Source organism: Poeciliopsis prolifica, unplaced genomic scaffold, assembly GCF_027474105.1.
Source record: "Poeciliopsis prolifica strain line A6 unplaced genomic scaffold, Auburn_PproV2 SCAFFOLD095, whole genome shotgun sequence".
In the NCBI taxonomy this organism is placed as follows: Eukaryota; Metazoa; Chordata; class Actinopteri; order Cyprinodontiformes; family Poeciliidae; genus Poeciliopsis; species Poeciliopsis prolifica.
Window position 1 is genome coordinate 552,452 of NW_026562470.1, and position 18,554 is coordinate 571,005.

The following is an 18,554-nucleotide window of genomic DNA, read 5'->3' on the forward strand; positions in this document are numbered from 1 at the left end:
TTTGCCCTTATTGTGTAAAGTTTCAGCTGTCAAATATGCTGAGAGGTCTCAAAGAATAATCTTAGAAAATAAATTGCAGAGTTGTAACTCATGGACATCACTGAACATAAAGATGAATCATCATTCAGCTGATCACATTCTGATTCTGAGCTGTAATCTGAAAACTTGGCCTTCACCTTGTTGTCACTGAAAGGACATTTTCCTTCTGTCACTCTTTATTTATTTTGCAAAACCTCAACCAAAGAAAAGGGAAGGGGTGTCACTCTACCAGCTTTGCATTCATTGAAACAATCATTTTTTTGTCCATTGGTCATTGCAGAATGGCTTCAGCTCAGTCATATTAGATTGGCAGTGACTGTGAACATCAACTCTTAAATCCTGCCAGGGCTTAATTAAATTTAAGCCTGGACTTTAAACAGGCCATCCTCATATGAAAATGTTTTCATTTAACAGTTCCATTGCAGCTCTGATTGTATGCTTTGAAACTTCTGTCTCAAGATTTTTCCAGCTACCAAACAACATTTCTGCTCTTCTTTTATTCTTTAAGGAAGAATAAATAATTTTGTTTCTGTCCTTAATAGAGCTTTATTCTTCATCCTCAAGTTGTCAATCAAATTTTATCATTTCAAGAATCAAATAGTTTTAAAAGCAGCAAATTGAAAGCTTAAACACTCATTATAATTCTCAGTACAGAGACAATGATTCATAAACTGTAAAACTTTTTCTAATAAAACTGGAAGAAGATAACTTGATCTTAATATGCATTTAGCACAATTACAGTTCGTCTCTGGATGTCTTGTTTTCAGAAATCTCTGCAGACTCGTCTACTTCCTGAGAACAGAGAGCAAAGAGAAAGGTTTGATTGCAGCTTTAAATATGAGTAATAATGGCTAAGAGGAAATGAAATAATAGCAAACCTTGCTCTGATCACCAGTGTTGTCTTCTTCTTTACCATCTGAGCTCTCCTCACCATCACCATCATCATCATCCTCGCCACTTTCTTCCAGTGGTAGAACTCCTCCACTATCCAGGAACTTGCTAAATGTCTCCAGATCTCGGTTTCCAGTGAAGTCAACCACCTGAATGAAAGAAGCAAAATAAAACAGTTGATTTTTTTTGTATGTCTTCTGCATCTCTGTGGTGAGCTGAGCGTTTCTACCTCTTTGCCTTCAGCTGGGTAATATTTGATGGTTGGAAATCCTGAAATGACAAGCGACTCCACTTCATTAGCCGTGGCGTCCATCTTGGCAATTATGATGTTTTCATGATCAGCATATTTCTCTCCCAGCTGGTCCCAAATCGGAGCCAGTTCTTTGCAGTGTTCACACCATGGAGCATCTATGCAAACAGAGACAGGATGTAAGGGAAATTAAGGCAACTGCAGAAATAATAGAATTTTTCAAAGCCGCGAGCGGCGTCGTGCGGCCCTCGCAGCCAAACGCCGCTCCGGCCTACTGGCGACCAGGGGGGTTCCGGCACCACCGTCCACCTGCCCACCACCGCAGAAGCTCTCGCACAGCTACCGTGCCCGTTCATCAGGTGGTACACATTGATGCATTCGGCGGCACTCCCCAACGAAGCACAAAAAATCTGGTGCAGATCGGTGGATGTAGCAAGGAGATATAGCGATGGATTAATCTAGGGGGCGCAGTGGAGTCAAATTACTTTTAAATGCTGTTGGGCTCTTTAGAGGTGAACAAAGGTCATACATATCCAGTTTGGTGCCAGTCGGATGACACATGTGTGATTTAGAGAGAGTGATATTTATATGGCGAGGGCCTGCAATTCACCATTTGGACATGCCCACATGGTTCAGCCAGCAGCCAGCATTGACAGCGTTCATCATCTTATCACTTTAAGTGAGTCTGCACAGGATTAAATCCATATAATTAAAACAGTAAAAGTAATAATTATATACTTTTACAGGAAGTAATACAAGTGACTTCCTGTTAAAAGTGGGCAGGTGATGACTTCAACTGACCATGACAATGTCATCATGACTGGTCTGTAGAGAGACATAGGAAGTCTTATGCAGCTATAATCTAATTTGGACGTTACTGAATCTTGATGTTTCATGCGGAATAGTTAAAATTTGACACTTAGCCTCGCTCACATGCTTTGATGTACAAGAAACCCTTTGATAACTTGTGACCTTTGATCCCTCAAGTATGTGTTGAGTGATTCTGAAGTCTGTATCTGAAAAATTTGATCAGAAATGACGTCTATAAAAACGAGAAATTGACGGCTTTGATCCAAAATGGCCGAGTTCCTGTGGGGTTTAGACCATGGCTCCAAGAGACAATTTTTTTAAGTCCTGACAAGATACACATGTGTACCAAGTTTCGTAATTGTAGGTTAAAGCATGGCTTGGGGCTGATCATTTCCAGTGTTCTAGGGAGCGCTATAGAGAAATTAGGCCACGCCCACCAGTTTGTTATGGATTCCTGTCGGGGAATGGATGAGGATCCATCCTAGTGAGTTTGGAGCAGCTCGGCCCAAAACTGTGGAATTGAGAGCCAAACGTACGGCAATGGCGTTACAGGTCATGCTGCCACGCCCACCTGCTCCATCGAATCCGGTCAAGGTTGGACTCCTCAACACACCAACATGTCTTCTGTCTTTGGACACAGTTTCATGTTGAAGAGGTCAAAGGGGTCAGATAGCGACCATTCACAGTAAAACATGACACTTCCTGTTCTCAGGGGGCGTGGCCTAAGTGGTGTCATCATTCGACCATTGGGTATTGTAGGACACCAGATGATGATCAATCACTTAAACTTTGGGGCCTCTGTGAGTTTTTGTGTAGGAGATATAACAGTTTATTTTTTCATGGCAAGTAGATGAACTTTGACCCCTGGTATCGCCCCTTCATCATGCTCAAAAACTCACCGTTTTGATAGCTTTAGATCTGCCATGCCTTATGAACAAACACAGTTTGACTTTTTATTCCAGAAATTCTAGATCATGCCTTGATTCAACTAAATAACTTAGATTTTATTAACAATTTAATCAATAAATTATTGATCAAATTATCAACAATTACATAAGCCAAATATCAACACAAGTTCTGACTCAGCAACAATTTTGATGCAACATTGTGAAGATGGCAAATTTTTTGCTTTCTGAATTCTAATTTCCAACGCATCCCACCAGGGATGGACGGACAGACAGACGGATGGACAGACAAAAAATTCTGAGTAATGTTGAAAAGTTCCATTTAATTTTCCAGAAATAAGGGAAGAAATGCAACAACTCCAAGGAAATCTTTTATTGGTGTCTGGATGTTGAAGATGACACCTAGTGGTACTGCAAAGCGAAGCTCTTAAAACCAGTGTGTTGCTTTAAAGCAGTACTTCTCAAATAGTGGGGCGTGTCCCCTTCCCTCTTAAAAACTAAACTGAAGGAGTTGTAAAATGTTTTACTGTATTAACTCTAAAAATGCACATCCCATTGACTGATTTGCACTTTTTCTCTTCCAAACTGTGTAGTATTGATTAAATGTTACTGTTTTGATAATAAGGTCAATCCTGGAGCCAGTGGTTTGTCCAGATAAATTATTAAATATGAACACATTTGCAATAGTATTTCTATTCTGGGGAGGAAAGGGCACTGAAAGAAGTTGCAAACTAAAACATAAAATGTGATATTAACTTACATGTGAAATAAAATAAAACTAAATGAAACATGAGATATAAAGTTTCAAAGATTGATATTATCAGGGATATATATTGTTGTTAATTATTTACAGGTATTTGTATAAATATATTCCTGTCAGTGTTTCCTTTTCATATTTATTCATGCATATTTTACTTACTGTATCTTTTTATGTGTTGTGTTTGTCTTTCTTTATTGTTGTGTATTTCTACTGACTGTTTGCAAACAACCAGCACTTGGTTGTTTGCAAATGTGCAACATGAATAAATGTGACCTTACCTGATCACATAGATCAGGTAAGAGTTTATGTATGCGTTAAATCGACAAGTATTTAATTTTTCCTTCATCATACTGAACTGATGATGAGGCAACAGAAGTGTGTTCATATGTAATTTGAACCAACTGTTTTGTGCAGTTAGTAAAAAAATTATAAAAATGCTGATATGGTACAAATTAACTCACAAAACTCAATAAAGACGTTTTTGGTCGGGTCCAGAGCCACGGATTTAAAATTCTTGCCAACCAGGACTTTGACTGGTTCTTTGTCCCAGTCCTCTGGGATCTCTTCAGAACGATAGTATGGCTGCACATAGAGACAAGACAAGTGACTGGATTTAATACAGGGGAATAACTGCACCTGATAAGTGGGTGAGGATCTATTTTACCATTGCAATGCCGTCAACAACTTCCTGACACAGCAGCCACAGCGAATCTGCTGTTAGAGCTCCAGAGGGAATACTGAACTTCTTCTGTGTTTCCATGTGGATGATCCTTGCAGTGGGTGCGTCGCTTTCTGACACTCCAAAATAATTTAGCACATGTGACAGGGCCTGTGTCACATCAATCAGAACAAACAGCATCTAGATAACACACACAGAAAGTTCAGTTTTTGTCAGTTTCATGTGTTTTCATAGTGCCATTTTATAGCACAAAAAATGGTGACGTTATCACAAGGTAATATCAATGTTACCTTTTGATGTCATAAAAAGGCTGCAATATCAAATATGAATTAAAATAAATTTCACTTTGTAATTTAACACCATAAAATTAATCCTCTGTCTCTTTAAAAACTCCTGCTCTTTCTGAAACTCCACCTTCAGGAAGCCATCACAACATATTAACCTTTTCACAACTTTTATACCAGCACTGCATGGAGAAGTAGCTTAAACTTCTCCATGCAGCGGAGCATGGTCTAATGAGTTCAGTAGATGCACAGTTTGACCAGGTGTTTGTGAATTGCTGTTGGCTAGTCTGAAGTCTAGTGTAAAGAATTTCTCAAACATGCATGACAGAATCTAAGCAACACGGCAGCTATGTTTTTGATGAGAGAATAACATAACATGATGGAAAGCTATAAAAAAAAAAGGTCAATTTTACATAATACTGTTACTAATTGCTGAAGATCTGTCTTAAAACAAGCAGTTTCATGTTGTGAGCTTATTCCTTTGTCTCGACAAAGTAATCCAGTTTCCAGCACACTCCAAGGCAACCCGGTTAATGTCTATGCAACATAATTAAAAAAGCATACAGACAGAGCCCAGCTCTTACCTTGCCCTTAAACCCCTTGGCAACAGCCTTGGCCTCCTCCACCAGCTCCAGCTGTCCCTGCACTGTGGAGTTGATGAATATCAGGGTATGCAGGCGGATGCGAGAAGCAAATATTTTGTCTGCTACCTGAAAACATAGCATGAATATTTTTATTAGATTCAAATTTGCACTTCTAATCATGTTGATAAGCCTGAAGACTTTACCTCAGGGTTGAATGGGATGATGAGCTCCAGGCTGTTTTCTTTGATGAAAGAGGTCAGGTTTTGTTTGTCTAATTTTTCTTCTTCTGACCACACATAGTCTTCTCTGCCATCATCAAACTACCAGAAACATAACTTCTTTTAATCACACTGAATAAATAAAAACAAAAAATGATTTGAGCTGAAATAAATTTGTAAATAAATAAATATTTCAATTCTTTTAATTTATTAGAAGTGGCAATAATTGCAGTTATTAATCTGCATTTGCTATCTTGTGTTGTGCAAACTGGCATGTAATGGTGAGATCTTTTCAGTTTTATTGGTGATTAAAAAGAAAACCATGGTCACTGAAATGTGTTTTCTCTTTTGCAGAAGTGAAATGGGCCTAAGAGATACATGTAACTGTTGTTATTATGAAATGATTTAATGGTGATTATGTGGTTTTGATATTTTTGATTAAATAATTATTGAATGATTAATATAAAATATTAATAAAATTGTCATGATGTGTGGTGGTGAGGGAAATGCAGCATGACCCAGTTGCAGTAAAATGATTTTAATGCTGAGAACATCCAAAGTGACACAATCCAAAAACGGTCCGCAAACCTGGCAGCACAGCAGAGCAGACTGCTAGGGCTCAGCACTGATAGCAACAGGTTTTACGAATCAACAAACAGACTGGCTTAACAGCCACTGAATAGATAAGGACCCAACGAGGAACAAGGAACACAGGTGAGGTTAAATGTGAGGGTAATCACAGAACGAGAAACACCTGGGGATAATCAAGTGGAGACAGGACAACACTGAGACGCAGACACAGAAAACTCAAAATAAATAAACTCAAAATGAATACAGAAAACTCAAATCCTGATAAAAATATAAGAATGAAATGTAATTGTTAGAAGTATAGAATTTATTGCACATTCATTGCTGCAAGTAGTCCAAAACCAAGTCCATTAGGGTCAGAACAGAACAGAGAGAAAGGGAACTAAACAAAGAATGGAGAATAACCAAGAGGAACTAAAAAAGTAGCAAGACTTAATTTGGGGAAGTAACTTGAGATGGCCACTGAGTAAACAACCGAAAAGGGAAAGTGAGTCTCCAAGGGCTTTAAACAGCATGGTTGATGAGTCATATAGCCTTTTGCCATTCACAACCATGGGCTGATTAAGTATAAAAAATTCTGAAAAGAGGAAGAAAGTGCTTAGTCCCCACTGCAGAAGTCAACGTCAACAAGAGATGCAGACAGAAGACCTACAGAGGACAGAGCTACAAGCTCTGTCCTTTTTCTCCTGAAAAAGTGTGAAGCCAACTGCCCTCACCATCGTTCCTGATGAGACGGCCGCTAAAGCGATTTCTAGTTTCTACAACAGACTTGGTCGATGGACAAGGTTCTCAGTTGATGAGAAGCTGAACCATCCAGAGGACAACAACATTTATCTTGTGTGCAGTGCAGTGAAGAAGCAAATTTCTGTCCAACAACTTTGGGGTCACCTGTTGTCAGTATTGATTACCAACCGGGGTATGAGTGGAACTGCTACTCAAAAACCTCTCTGAGTTATTAGTAACACTGGTTAGGAATAGAAAGTTATGTGTTTTCTAAATTCATAATCACTGACTGTTTGAATTTTTGCTTTTGCTTATTTCTGCTAAAAGCTTACCAAATTAAAGAAGCATATAAAATTCTAATGTGAGTTATGGATAATCAAATTATTTGAGTCATCTTTTAAGTAGGGTACTTTTAATGACATAAAAATCAACCATGCATGGTTCAAGAGTTTTGGAGGTTTTTGACAGTCAACTTAAGCTGATCTTATACAATACCCTTGGAGCTTATGTTGAGCTACTAAAACTAGAAAATGTGCATTTCCTATGAAAATGCAACCATGAATGCTGAAAAGCGTTTGATGCCAACTGCTGAAGACTTGCAGAAAGGTAAGAAATAGTAAGTGCAGTATGGAAAACCAAGGTAAAAGCCAAAATTAGCTAAAAAGATCAAACTAGCTAAAATACTAATGATAGTATTTAGGATACCACTAGCATACTGGGATACAGTAAAAGCTCATGTAAAACCTAAAATATGAAAATGACAGAAACGTTCCCCTATTCTGTCTTATAAAAATGGTGGGTGAATGAAATGTATACCTCTTATGGTTCCTTAGATCTCTACATTTGCTTGGAGGGACTGTTTAGCACGGTGACTACAAAAACATCCCACATGCAGGACGAAAAGGCAATATCATAAGCTTAAATTGATGTTTATGGTGTTAAATTGATGTTTATGGTGTTAAATTGATGTTTATGGTGTTAAATTGATGTTTATGGTGTTAAACAGCATAAAAGCTGTTAACTTCAAAATGTTAACTTCATGTTTCCTCCATGACAGCCCTGACACTGGATGATTCATTCCCATTAATAGGCAGGAGCTGAAACATCCACTGTGAAACACGACATTTTATATTGTAATTCTCAATTGTGCCACAGGATGGAGTGGTTTCATAAAAATTCATAAAAAGCTGAATGTTATTAAAAATATGAAGGTTATGAATATCAAGAGATATAGTCGGCATTAGGAGAGCAAGCGGAATGGTGAAAATAGAAGAAAGTATGCAGGAGAAGAAGCACAGCAAAATGTATGTAGCAACCAGAAAGTGGAACTCATTAGTGCAGTGGTTCTTAACCTTTTCTGAGCTACTGAACCCACCAGTTTCACATGCGCAATCACTAAACCCATTTTTAGTGTTAACTAAAATATGATTTTTTTCCAAATTCAAGACATAGGAATATAGTTTTTTTACAAGTGCACAAAATGAGCCATGCATGAACATCACCTTGCTGCAAAAACAAAACCAATAACCAGAGCATGAACTCACAAAAAATTACAGTATTATTCCAACAACCAAAAACTATTTCAGCCCCATAAAAGAATTTCAGCCCCCAAAATATATTTTTTTGCTATTTTATTAATGAAAAATAAATTTGGATATTTTAAAAAGAATTTAACATTTTTAAATGAGACCGACTCATCGAACCCCTAGGGTTTAATCGAACTCAGGATAAGAACCACTTAACCTTGGTTAAGTGGTTCTTATCCTGCTGTAGCCTTATCATTGCAGAGATAAGGCTACAGAGGCAGAGAGGCAGAGAGGCCTACAGAAATATTTTAAAATTTTAACACCAAGACATTTCCAAAGTCTGTATCTTCTCATACCTTTTTGAACAGCACCACTGAGTCTGATTTCACTTCATACTTCTGAAACACTTCAGGAGTTACAGTAACTCCAAACTCAACATCAGTCAAATCAAAAGCAACCTCCTTGAACACCTGGGCAGACTCATTTTCCAAACTCTGGAAAAAAGGAGAAAATAACATGAATGTTTAAAACATGGACTCCTATTATCAGACATAGAGGCATCGCTATGTACACCTTACGAAACCTACATTGAAGAATCCTACAACAGAGATATTGTGAGTGCCGATAAATTTGGCTGCAGAGTCCACAGAGTCAAGATTTGAAGTCCCGGGACCCGCACGGCGCTTCATCCATTGAATTATTCCCACCACTGATCGTTTACCTGGAAAACAGATACACCCATGAGATAAACAGTAGAAGTGGGTTTTTTTGTTTGTTTTTTTGTTTTGTTTTTTTTTTAGAAAAACATGGCCTAAGTGAGTACAAAAGGTCTTGAAACAGCAACATTTTCATGAACTGTGCATGGGACATTGGGACATTTTAGGATAGGGCAGTCGTTGGTTTTCATATTTACTTCCTTCCTTAGTATTAAGATTCCTTGTTGGTGGTTCTAGTATTTCATAAGGCGCTTGATGAGACACAGTCACTGGATGAGTTTTTGTGAATCCTGCCTGTGTCCCATTTTCAGTTGCATATTTTTCCCAAAAACTTTCTATGTTCATCACATGGGTAAGTTTGGAATCACACACAGACATCTATAGAACTTGAATAATTGACTAACGATCACATTCAATATGTTCAACCATATCTGCTGCAACAGAGAAACATCTAAGACTTGATGGTGTAGGAGTAGGGTCTTAAACAAGTCTTAAGACTGTGAGCACAATTATTAGGCAAGTTTTAATTTTGACTATATAATCATTTTTATTTGTATTTTCCAACTCCAATCTACATAAGGTACAATTAAAGAACAGCACAGAATGTTAGGGTCAGGCTGTTTGTTTGTGAAGAAAAAGGTGTTTTGTACTGAAACTATGACAAACCCACTTTATGAACTGTGAACTGAAATAGGAAAGCCCTGACTCATAATGTTCACTTTTTCATAGATGGGCAAACGTTCTTGTTTCACGAAAAAAGACCAATGGCTCCATAACATTCAGATAAAAATAATGTTAATGCAATTTCTAAGTATGATTTTCAAATAAAGTTCCGGTTAAGGACTAGTAAGAAGAGGTTAAGATTTGGGTAAGTGTCACCTTTATTTATAACTGATTCTATGATTCTGTTTGGTAAATTTCTGTCGTCGATGTTCTGAGCCCATGAGGTATCCTGGCAACTTCATCCTTAACCTTCTACCTTGATAATGAACTGGTTTAAGGTTTATTCATCTCATGAATTTAGTAAAATGTTCTTAAAATGAAAGGAAATGCATAGTTTTGAGTAGATTGTATTTTAATTTCCAGGGCAGCAGACCGCACTAGGACTGCGGTGTCACTCCACAGCTGCTTGTGTCTCATTAATGTTAGAAGAGACTGGCAGGTATGATGTAGTCTGACTCTGTTTCATATATATATACAGCTCTGGAAAAAACTATCAGTCCTTTGACTTTACTCTTTATAGGTACATGTTTGAGTAAAATGTACCTATAAAGTACATTTTACTTTATAGGTACATGTCTTTGAAATTCCAGGCAAAAACTGAGTATTTATTTTCAGAAAGTGAGAAAAAGTCAAAATAATAAAAAAGATGCAGTACTTTCAGACCTTGAATAATGCAAAGCAAACAGTTTATATTCATTTAGAAACAACAAAATTAATGTTTTAACTCAGGAAGAGTTCAGAAATCAATATTTGGTGGAATAACCAAAAGGTTTTCAATGGGGTTCATTGCAGTGGTCTCTTCATTTCTTCCATTGTAGGTGTTAACAGTTTTAATTGGACAAAACTATTTAATTTCTTATGTGAATTTTGTTAATAAAAAAAAACACATTAAAATGCAAAGTACTCAGAAATAGCAAAACAGAAACATTCAGTCTGCTACAGTTTTATCTTTTGTGAATTTTCAGGCTTGATGTTTATTTTGCGATCATTAAGAAGTGATCATCTGATTGCTTGCGCTGGTTGATTAGCTCATTTAAACACCTGCTCCACTGATAATCTGTCTCAAAGTACATGTTTGGGTCGCCTTATTTTTGTGCAAACTGAACGGAAACACATATACTTATAAAGGAATAACGTATTGTGTCTGTATTGTATGAAATATTGGTGGGGACATGTCCACACCAGTCCTTCAGGAAGTTACGCCTTCCCCTCACTGATGCACACGGAAAGACATCATAGACTTTCCACAAAGATTTCATTGCAGAGGCAACTAAAGTCAATCAGTAAAAAAATCCTTTCTGAATATCATCTCATGGACTCTGAACTAAATGCGTCTTTCTGACCGGAGCTGACAGCGTGTTGAAGAGTTATGGACCGGATGCTTTGGAGCGCCTGGTTTGGAAGCGCAGGTGTTCCAAACCTTTGGTTGAAATGGCGCATTTAATTCAAGTCTCCATTACAGACCAGAGAAAACAAAAGAGAATGCAACGTTGTGTTTATAATCTTCACAGAATAGCCGGCAGTTTATCTTGAGGAAATAAATAAAGGTGCAGAAGTTAGTTGGACCATAACAAAGAATGAACTGAACTCATTCTGCGGTTTTAACTAATGGAGCTGGAAGACGTGACCCTCCCACACCCATAAGGAATTTATGAAGCTGTGCGTTCAGACTGCAGTGCCTGAAGTGCTTCTCATTTAGTGAAGTCGCTTAATTGAAGTTATTATGAGTTACTGGGGCCACAGCGCAGACTTTGTTTGTTAACTCTTTCTACTGTGTGTCCATTGAATGTAAGTAATACTGTTGATGGTTTAGTTTGGTTTCATAAATGCATATTATGGTCGTGTGGTGCGTTCTCATAATTTGTATTTGTTTATCTTTATAGAAAACCACATGGACACACACGTGCCTTTATATGTCTGGAGGAACCTCGAGTAAAGCTCAATTCTGGGCTCAGAATTGAGCTTCTCACTTCAGAGTCTGGACTTCTCTAATTTCACTAACTCACCTAAACATATATATCAGCTGTCCTAACCCGACACCCTGGAGAGTGATTGTTTAACCAGCTTCAGTCTTCATTACAAGTATGATTATAATGTGACGGATAAAGATAGAACATGACCGATTTTTTTATGCAATCCATCAAAATGACGGACAATGGAAATGTCTAGTGCCACCTCTGTTTAGCATATAAATGTTATTAATCATTTGAAACTGCTCTTACAACTGGACATACTATTGCTAGTAACTAGCTGTTTCTGCTGTTTGTGTGACTGTTTCCCTGTTTGAGTCTTAGCACTGTACCCAGCCTGTACTTTGGTATATTGCATGTTTTATCCGATCTAAAACACACAAGATACCAGCCTAAAAGGATGAGATCTTTGCATCAGATCAAAGATTAAAGACAGGTAATCATGAATAGACTAACACTAAAATCACTCTTAGATCATAGAGCTGATTGTATTAAAACTTTCCTTTGGGTGTCTTAGGTTATCTAGAGCCACCGCTGCAGGATTCAGCTGCTTGAAGACATAGTGTCCACCTTGCGCAAACTATTTACTCTCCATTTGTGCATGTATTCATACAGTTATTGCTGCCATTGTCTTTGCATTATTGTTCTATATTTACTACAGAAGGCACAACAGGGTCAGTGCTTCTTTATTATCTTTATTTTTCTTTCCGTCTCTGTCTGTCAGTATGCAAGGCTGCTCATCTTGAGCCTGGTCCTGGTTATACTTGGGGTTTCTACACTTCATGTCAACTTCAAAGTATTTATGTGGCCCTAAACTCTTGAGGTAAGAGTTGTGAATACGTGTTAATAGTGGTTGCACTTCATTTCTACAATATTTGTCAAAGATAAATGTCTCTGCATCTCTACCGGTGTAGTCCAATGGCTGCGTGCGGTCCCCGTTGATGAACATCTTCAGAGTGGGAAAGTTTCCGACCTCAAACTCATCAGCCAGCTCCTTCTCCTCGATGGCATCCACCTTGGCCAATCGCATCCCTGTTTCCTCCTCCTTCAGTTTCTCTGCAGCCTCGGCATAAATCGGCTCAAACTCTTTGCAGTGGCCACACCAGGGAGCATCTTCAGACACACACACACATGCACACACACACACACACACACACACACACACACACACGCACACACACACACACACACACACACACACACACACACACACACACACACACACACACACACACACACACACACACACAAACTTTTAAGAAATACTTTTACTATGCTCTACTTTTTAATTTCACCTGAGTAGTTTTATTATGAAGTGCCACTACTCTTGCTTGAGTAAAATTTCTGGACTCTCTACCCACTGAGTGAAGAACAAACATGTTTTGACCAAAAATATTGTAGACATACACCTGCAGTTTTTGATAAAGTTTCATAAGTTTTTCATTGAAAGACGTTGATTTGCAAAACTTTTCTTTTGCCTGATTTTATTTTTTGTTAGTTGTATGAATTATTGTCATTGTATTCCTTAAGATAACAAAATTTCCGCTTGACTTTATAATTTGGTCTGCTTGATGATGTAATTTTTAAACATTAAAGGATTGAGAGTTTTTTTCAATTTCTCGGTACTTGAGTAGACTATTTACCAAATACTTTTTTACTCTTACTGGGTGGCTACTTTTTACTTTTGCCTGAGTAAAAATATGTTGTGCTACTCTTACTTGAGTACAATTTTTGCTTCTCTGCTCGCCATTTACTGGAACATTGACTGGAAGCATTATCTGTCCTGTTGCCGTTTCCTCAATTCCTAGGGAAATAAGCTGCTGATAGCAGAAGCGGTTGCTGGCCTCAGCCTTATCCTCACTGCTCCTTTTTCCCCTCTGCTGTTGTCCTGCTGAGCTCATGTGTGGGAGCTTTTCAGCAGGACAACAGCTGGACTTGACAGGACGTGTGGGGACATTTCTCCATTTGTCTCATAGTACCTCAGGGGTATGGATATAAAATACCAGAGGAAATCCTCTATCGGTGTGTGATAAAATAATGTAATCCTGCAGCTCGAGGTGATATGTCATGGTTATCGCAACTCCTTTTTTTTTTTTTATTAGCATAAATATTTCAGTTCTTTGCCCTGCGACAGACTGGCGACCTGTCCAGGGTGACCCTGCCTCTCACCCGGAACACAGCTGGAGATAGACACCAGCACCTCCCAACACCATTAGGGATAAGGGTGAATAGAAAGTAGATGGATGGATTTCAGTTCTTTTAAGAAATGCTCATGTTTTATATTTAGATATCCTTTTAATATTTTGAAGCCATTCAGAATTTTTGATCAAAATTCCTTTAAATTAATGTTTTTGCATTAAAAGCAGCACATGTAACATAGGCTTTACCAACTTTCTGTAAAACAGCACACAAACTGCCTGTTTAAACTTATATTTAATAAGAATAGTAATATTATATTTTTACTTACAAAACTCAACCAGTAAAAACTCGTTTTCGCTGAGAGCTCTGTCAAAGTTGTTCATGTGTAGAACCAAAACGTCTTTTTCTTCTTCTATGTTTGTTGTCTCCTTCTTTGGCTTTTTGTCGGTCTCCTCTGAGGTGTCCTTTTGAGTCTCTGCTGACGATGCCTCTGTTGCCTTGTCGGGGTCGTCCTTGGGGTCACTGGCCTGAACGCTGAAGGACCCCAGCAGCAGCAGCAGGCCCAGCAGAGCGATGCATAGCTTGTGTGTTCTCATGTCTGTGTGTGCGCGTGTGTGTGACCTGCTCTGTCACCTCTGCTCAGGTGTGGGGGAAAGAGTCCTACGATTATTTATCTAACATGGAGTGTGTGTGTCAGAATGTTACTGGCCTTCCCTCTTGTCCAATCAGAGGCTGTGCTTTCACAGGACTCGTTGGAGCCTATCACATCATGCCAGGTAAAGATATTGATTTGGATCATAAACAGCAGTAAGCACAGAATTTATGAAATCTCAGCATTTGCATTTTTTCATTTGTTGGCATGTTCTTAATTAATACTTAGCAGATATTTACTTTGGAAGATATTTTATTGAATAACTACTTATTGGTGCTTATCTAAACCTCATTTACCTAAAATGGCTCAATGATAAAGGTGGGAGAAAAGTTAGCCTTTTCTTTAACATCTATTATATTTAGAGTTTAAACAATGTGTTGGATCTGGATGCAGAAGAAATAATGGCAGGAACAATAAGTTCAGGTGGAGTTTTTGTGTACAGTACATTATGAAAGGTATTCCCATCGATTTCTCTGTTATACATTTTGCTTTTATCTACTTCAACATAGGCCATACATTTTATTGGAATGTTATGTGGGACCTCCAATACATCAGTAAATTTAACAGGTGTGACCGATAGAGTGACAGGAAGAGACCATAACCATAAACCTTTTGGTCTATATGAAAAGTGTAGACAGGGATGAAAACTAACATGTAGTCCAAACCTGAATCTAAATAAGACTCCAGAGACATCAAGAAATATTTCAGCCTCTACATGTGCAAATCTGGGAATGACATAAATCAACAAAAACCTTGAAATCCAGATTAGTTCTGTGAATACATACTTTTGAAAAGTAATGTGTGTATTGTATAGACACAGTCCATCCACTCTCTGAAGTGGCTTTGTTGGTCGTTAATTGCTTCAAAATCTCTGGAAATGGAATAAAAACAAGTGAACAAATAGTCAAGGTTCAAAGGAAAATAGAAAAAAAATATAGAAACTAAAGAAAAAGTGATCAGGATCACTATGATTGAGTGAAAGTCTCAAATGGAGGTTCTGCAGAAATCAAGACTTGTGTACTGTACTGTATTAATGAACCTCTATCCATTTGAGTGCATGTTACCCTTTAATGGATAAAGCAATAGATGTTCAGCAGTTCAACTGCTTCACCAGAACACTTTACTGGTGCAGATGCAACACCAGCACTGTTGATCTCGCACACTACAGCACTGTGCTCTGAAGGTGAAGAGCTGAAGCTTAAACCCACTGGTAGAATGCCTACAAATGCTGGTTTGTTGCGTGAAATGCACACTTTATTTGGCCTATATATGAGTATATTTGATGCATGTTATCTTGGACAATGAGTCTAATCCATGCTGGCCGGATACAGGAGCACCTTCAGCCAGACTCATTTTACCAAAGTGAACCACAGAGCAACACAGAAAATCATTTCTGCCAGTAGTCATTAGATTTTACAAAGTCTAAGTTATTTAAATGTAATTTACTCTGCACTCATTTGTAGGTTATTGATAGATGAACATGTTTCCATGTGCATGCTTGTTATTCATTTATTTACATTCAGTCATATTTAATGATCTCATTACACTTAGGTGATGAGAACTATAAACTATAATTTATAATATTATGCTTATATTTATATTATTAATACTTAATACCTTAGATGGAGTAACTCGTCAACGAATAAGCAATTTTCCTTTGGGATCAATAAAGTATCTTCTATTGTATTCTGAAAGAACCATGCTAAGTATAAAAATTAATATCAATATGGATCTTCATTTTCATATCACTGCATCCATAATGCAATCTGCTGAATGAAATGTGCTCCAAAAGCTAACCAGTTTTTGAAATAACTAGAAAAAGAAAGAAACCTTTCCCTCAAAATTAAAGCATGGTTTCTACAGCAGCTAATCTAAACATTCTTGAAGCGTTTCCTTGTCAGAGTACATTCAGAACCACAAGAAGAAGAAAACAACCTGCTTTGTTCCTGTTTATTTCTGTTTGTTGAACAGCTGCAGAGGTCAGAACCCATGTTGGTTTCAGGCAGCTACTGTGTGTTTCATTCTGCATGTGTGTCATCCATCAGTGTTTGAGAGAACTCTAGGTGTGGGTCCCAGTAGGCCAGCAGGTCACTGAAGTCTGGCTCCGTGCCGGTCATGCCGTGCTGCATACTGGGACCCAGTGGGTTGTAATGTGTGTGTCTGCCACTGTCGGTCTGTCCAGGTGAGCTGCTGCTCGTGTGTGTGATGGCAGGTGTGCTGCTGAATCTGACCAGAGGGCAGCGAGAAACTGGTTCAGTCCAGAAACTTAGTGGGAGGTGCCTGTTGATCATTGGCTGGACCCTGAGTCGACTCAGGCCCTTGTGGTCGAACAGGTCAGCCAGGGGCCCTAAACCGCTGCGTCTTGGGTTGTCATCTGGAGCCACCCCACCGTTGGCTTGCTCCTCCGGAGTCCCCGCACCTGCGATCCTCAGCAGGTCATCATAATAACGCAGCCGGCCGCTGCTCACCACAGACACAGAGTCGTCATAGATGTCACAAGCTTCTCGATCCACAGAGGAACGGCCGAAATACCGCTGGACGTCATGACTGATGAGGTCAGCGAACCTCAGCAACTGACTGGTCACATCCAGAACATTCTGAGCAGGATTCAGAATGAACTGATCCAAGCATTCTTCTTCATCCTCCTCCTCCTCTTCATCTTGATCTTCTTCATCTTCTCGTTCCTGTGGCTTCTCCCTCATCTGACAACCCTCATCCTTCTTGCATGGAGAGTGCAAGAAAGTGTGGAAGTAGGCAGGAGTCGAGGCCTGAATGTGGAAATTCCTGATGACTCCTGTGGCCATGTCACCTCCAGACCTGTAGAGGTAAAAAAAAAATAGTAAGAAAAGAAAAAGTACAAGGATATAGGAGGCATAAAACACGGCAATGGGTGAAAAAGTTTCCCTACCTTGGAGCTGGATTCGGCTGCGTTCAGTGAGTGTGCTGGAGGAGAGGGTCGGGGTCCTGTGTGTGAGCTGATGAGTGACAGTGATCGTTGTTTTTATACCGCAGCTGACATGTGTCTCCTGTCGAACCAGGGCACCTTCCTAAAACAAATATTTGCGTGCCGGATCGGTGAGACGCGCTCCGTTTACTCTATCACCGGGCAACCTGGGAGGAGATCCAAGCCTAATGGAGGCTCTGCTAAGTGACCATGGAGAGTTTTTACACACGTGTACACAAGCTCATCATTGCTTTTTCCGTTCCTGTTATCAGGCTCGTTAAAAGATAAAAGAGCGTGAAATCGAATCACCCGCTGTATTGATTTCTAAACGGGTCAAGAGGAGGCTGGGGGTGGTCACTGTGTTCACCCAGGCCCTCGTCTTCCCTGGACACCACACTGTGACACTACACAGCCTGCTCAGACTCAGACTTCCTGAAACGTAGCATTCCACCATACTTTTTGCATGCAAACTCAATTTCTTGTGTTTCTAACCTTTTCTGGCCTTACTGGAAGTAAATAAGGATTACAAGACTGCATGTAAATCTAAAAATTAAGCTTTTAAGTTAGAAACAACCTGCAGAGGAACTTGGCCTTGTAGTGAAGCAGTAATTAGTTTCCACTTGTAGTTTAATCCTGACTCATCAAATAAAGCAGTGAAAGAACAAGGTGGACAACTTCCTGAAGGAGCTGAAACATCTAATGCAGGGGTGCTCAAGTCCAGTCCTGGAGAGCTACCGTCCTGCAACTTTTAGTTGCAGCTTTACTCCAGTAGACCAGGCTCAGCTATGAACAGGCCTGGTAACGAGTCATTCATTTGATTCAGGTGTGTTGGAGCAGGGATGCATCTGATAGTTGCAGGATGGTAGCTCATGAGGACTGGACTTGAGCACCCCTGTACTAATGATTTTTGCAAGTTATCTCAGCTTTCTTTTTCCTCCCTACTCTTCTGAGAGAAGTGTGTGCGTGTGTGTGTGTGGGGGTGTGTGTGTGTGTCGGTGTGTGCGTGTGTGTGTGTGTGTGTGTCGGTGTGTGTGTGTGTCGGTGTGTGCGTGTGTGTGTGTGTGTGGGTGTGTATGTGCTAGTGTTATCAGGATATCCAGACTCCTCTGGTCTTGCCTGTCATCAGTATCCAGGATTCAGTGTTGATTTTAGG

General features: G+C 39.1%; 2 protein-coding genes across 2 annotated transcripts; both read right to left on the reverse strand.

Moving 5' to 3' along the window:
* Positions 1–236: 236 nt before the first annotated feature.
* pdia2 (protein disulfide isomerase family A, member 2) lies at positions 237–14,438 on the reverse strand. The gene is made up of 11 exons (XM_055023075.1): positions 14,134–14,438; positions 12,573–12,779; positions 8,845–8,978; positions 8,614–8,751; positions 5,406–5,522; positions 5,203–5,328; positions 4,320–4,514; positions 4,117–4,237; positions 1,160–1,338; positions 918–1,079; positions 237–831 (listed from the first exon to the last, which is right to left on the reverse strand). Exons 1-11 carry the CDS (start codon positions 14,399–14,401, stop codon positions 775–777), a joined length of 1,704 nt encoding a protein of 567 aa, XP_054879050.1. The 5' UTR covers positions 14,402–14,438; the 3' UTR covers positions 237–774.
* Positions 14,439–16,475: 2,037 nt separating this feature from the next.
* On the reverse strand, positions 16,476–17,417 carry LOC129353738 (protein PERCC1). Its single transcript, XM_055023116.1, has 2 exons — positions 17,366–17,417; positions 16,476–17,274 (listed from the first exon to the last, which is right to left on the reverse strand). Exon 2 carries the CDS (start codon positions 17,259–17,261, stop codon positions 16,476–16,478), a length of 786 nt encoding a protein of 261 aa, XP_054879091.1. The 5' UTR covers positions 17,262–17,274; positions 17,366–17,417.
* Positions 17,418–18,554: the final 1,137 nt, after the last annotated feature.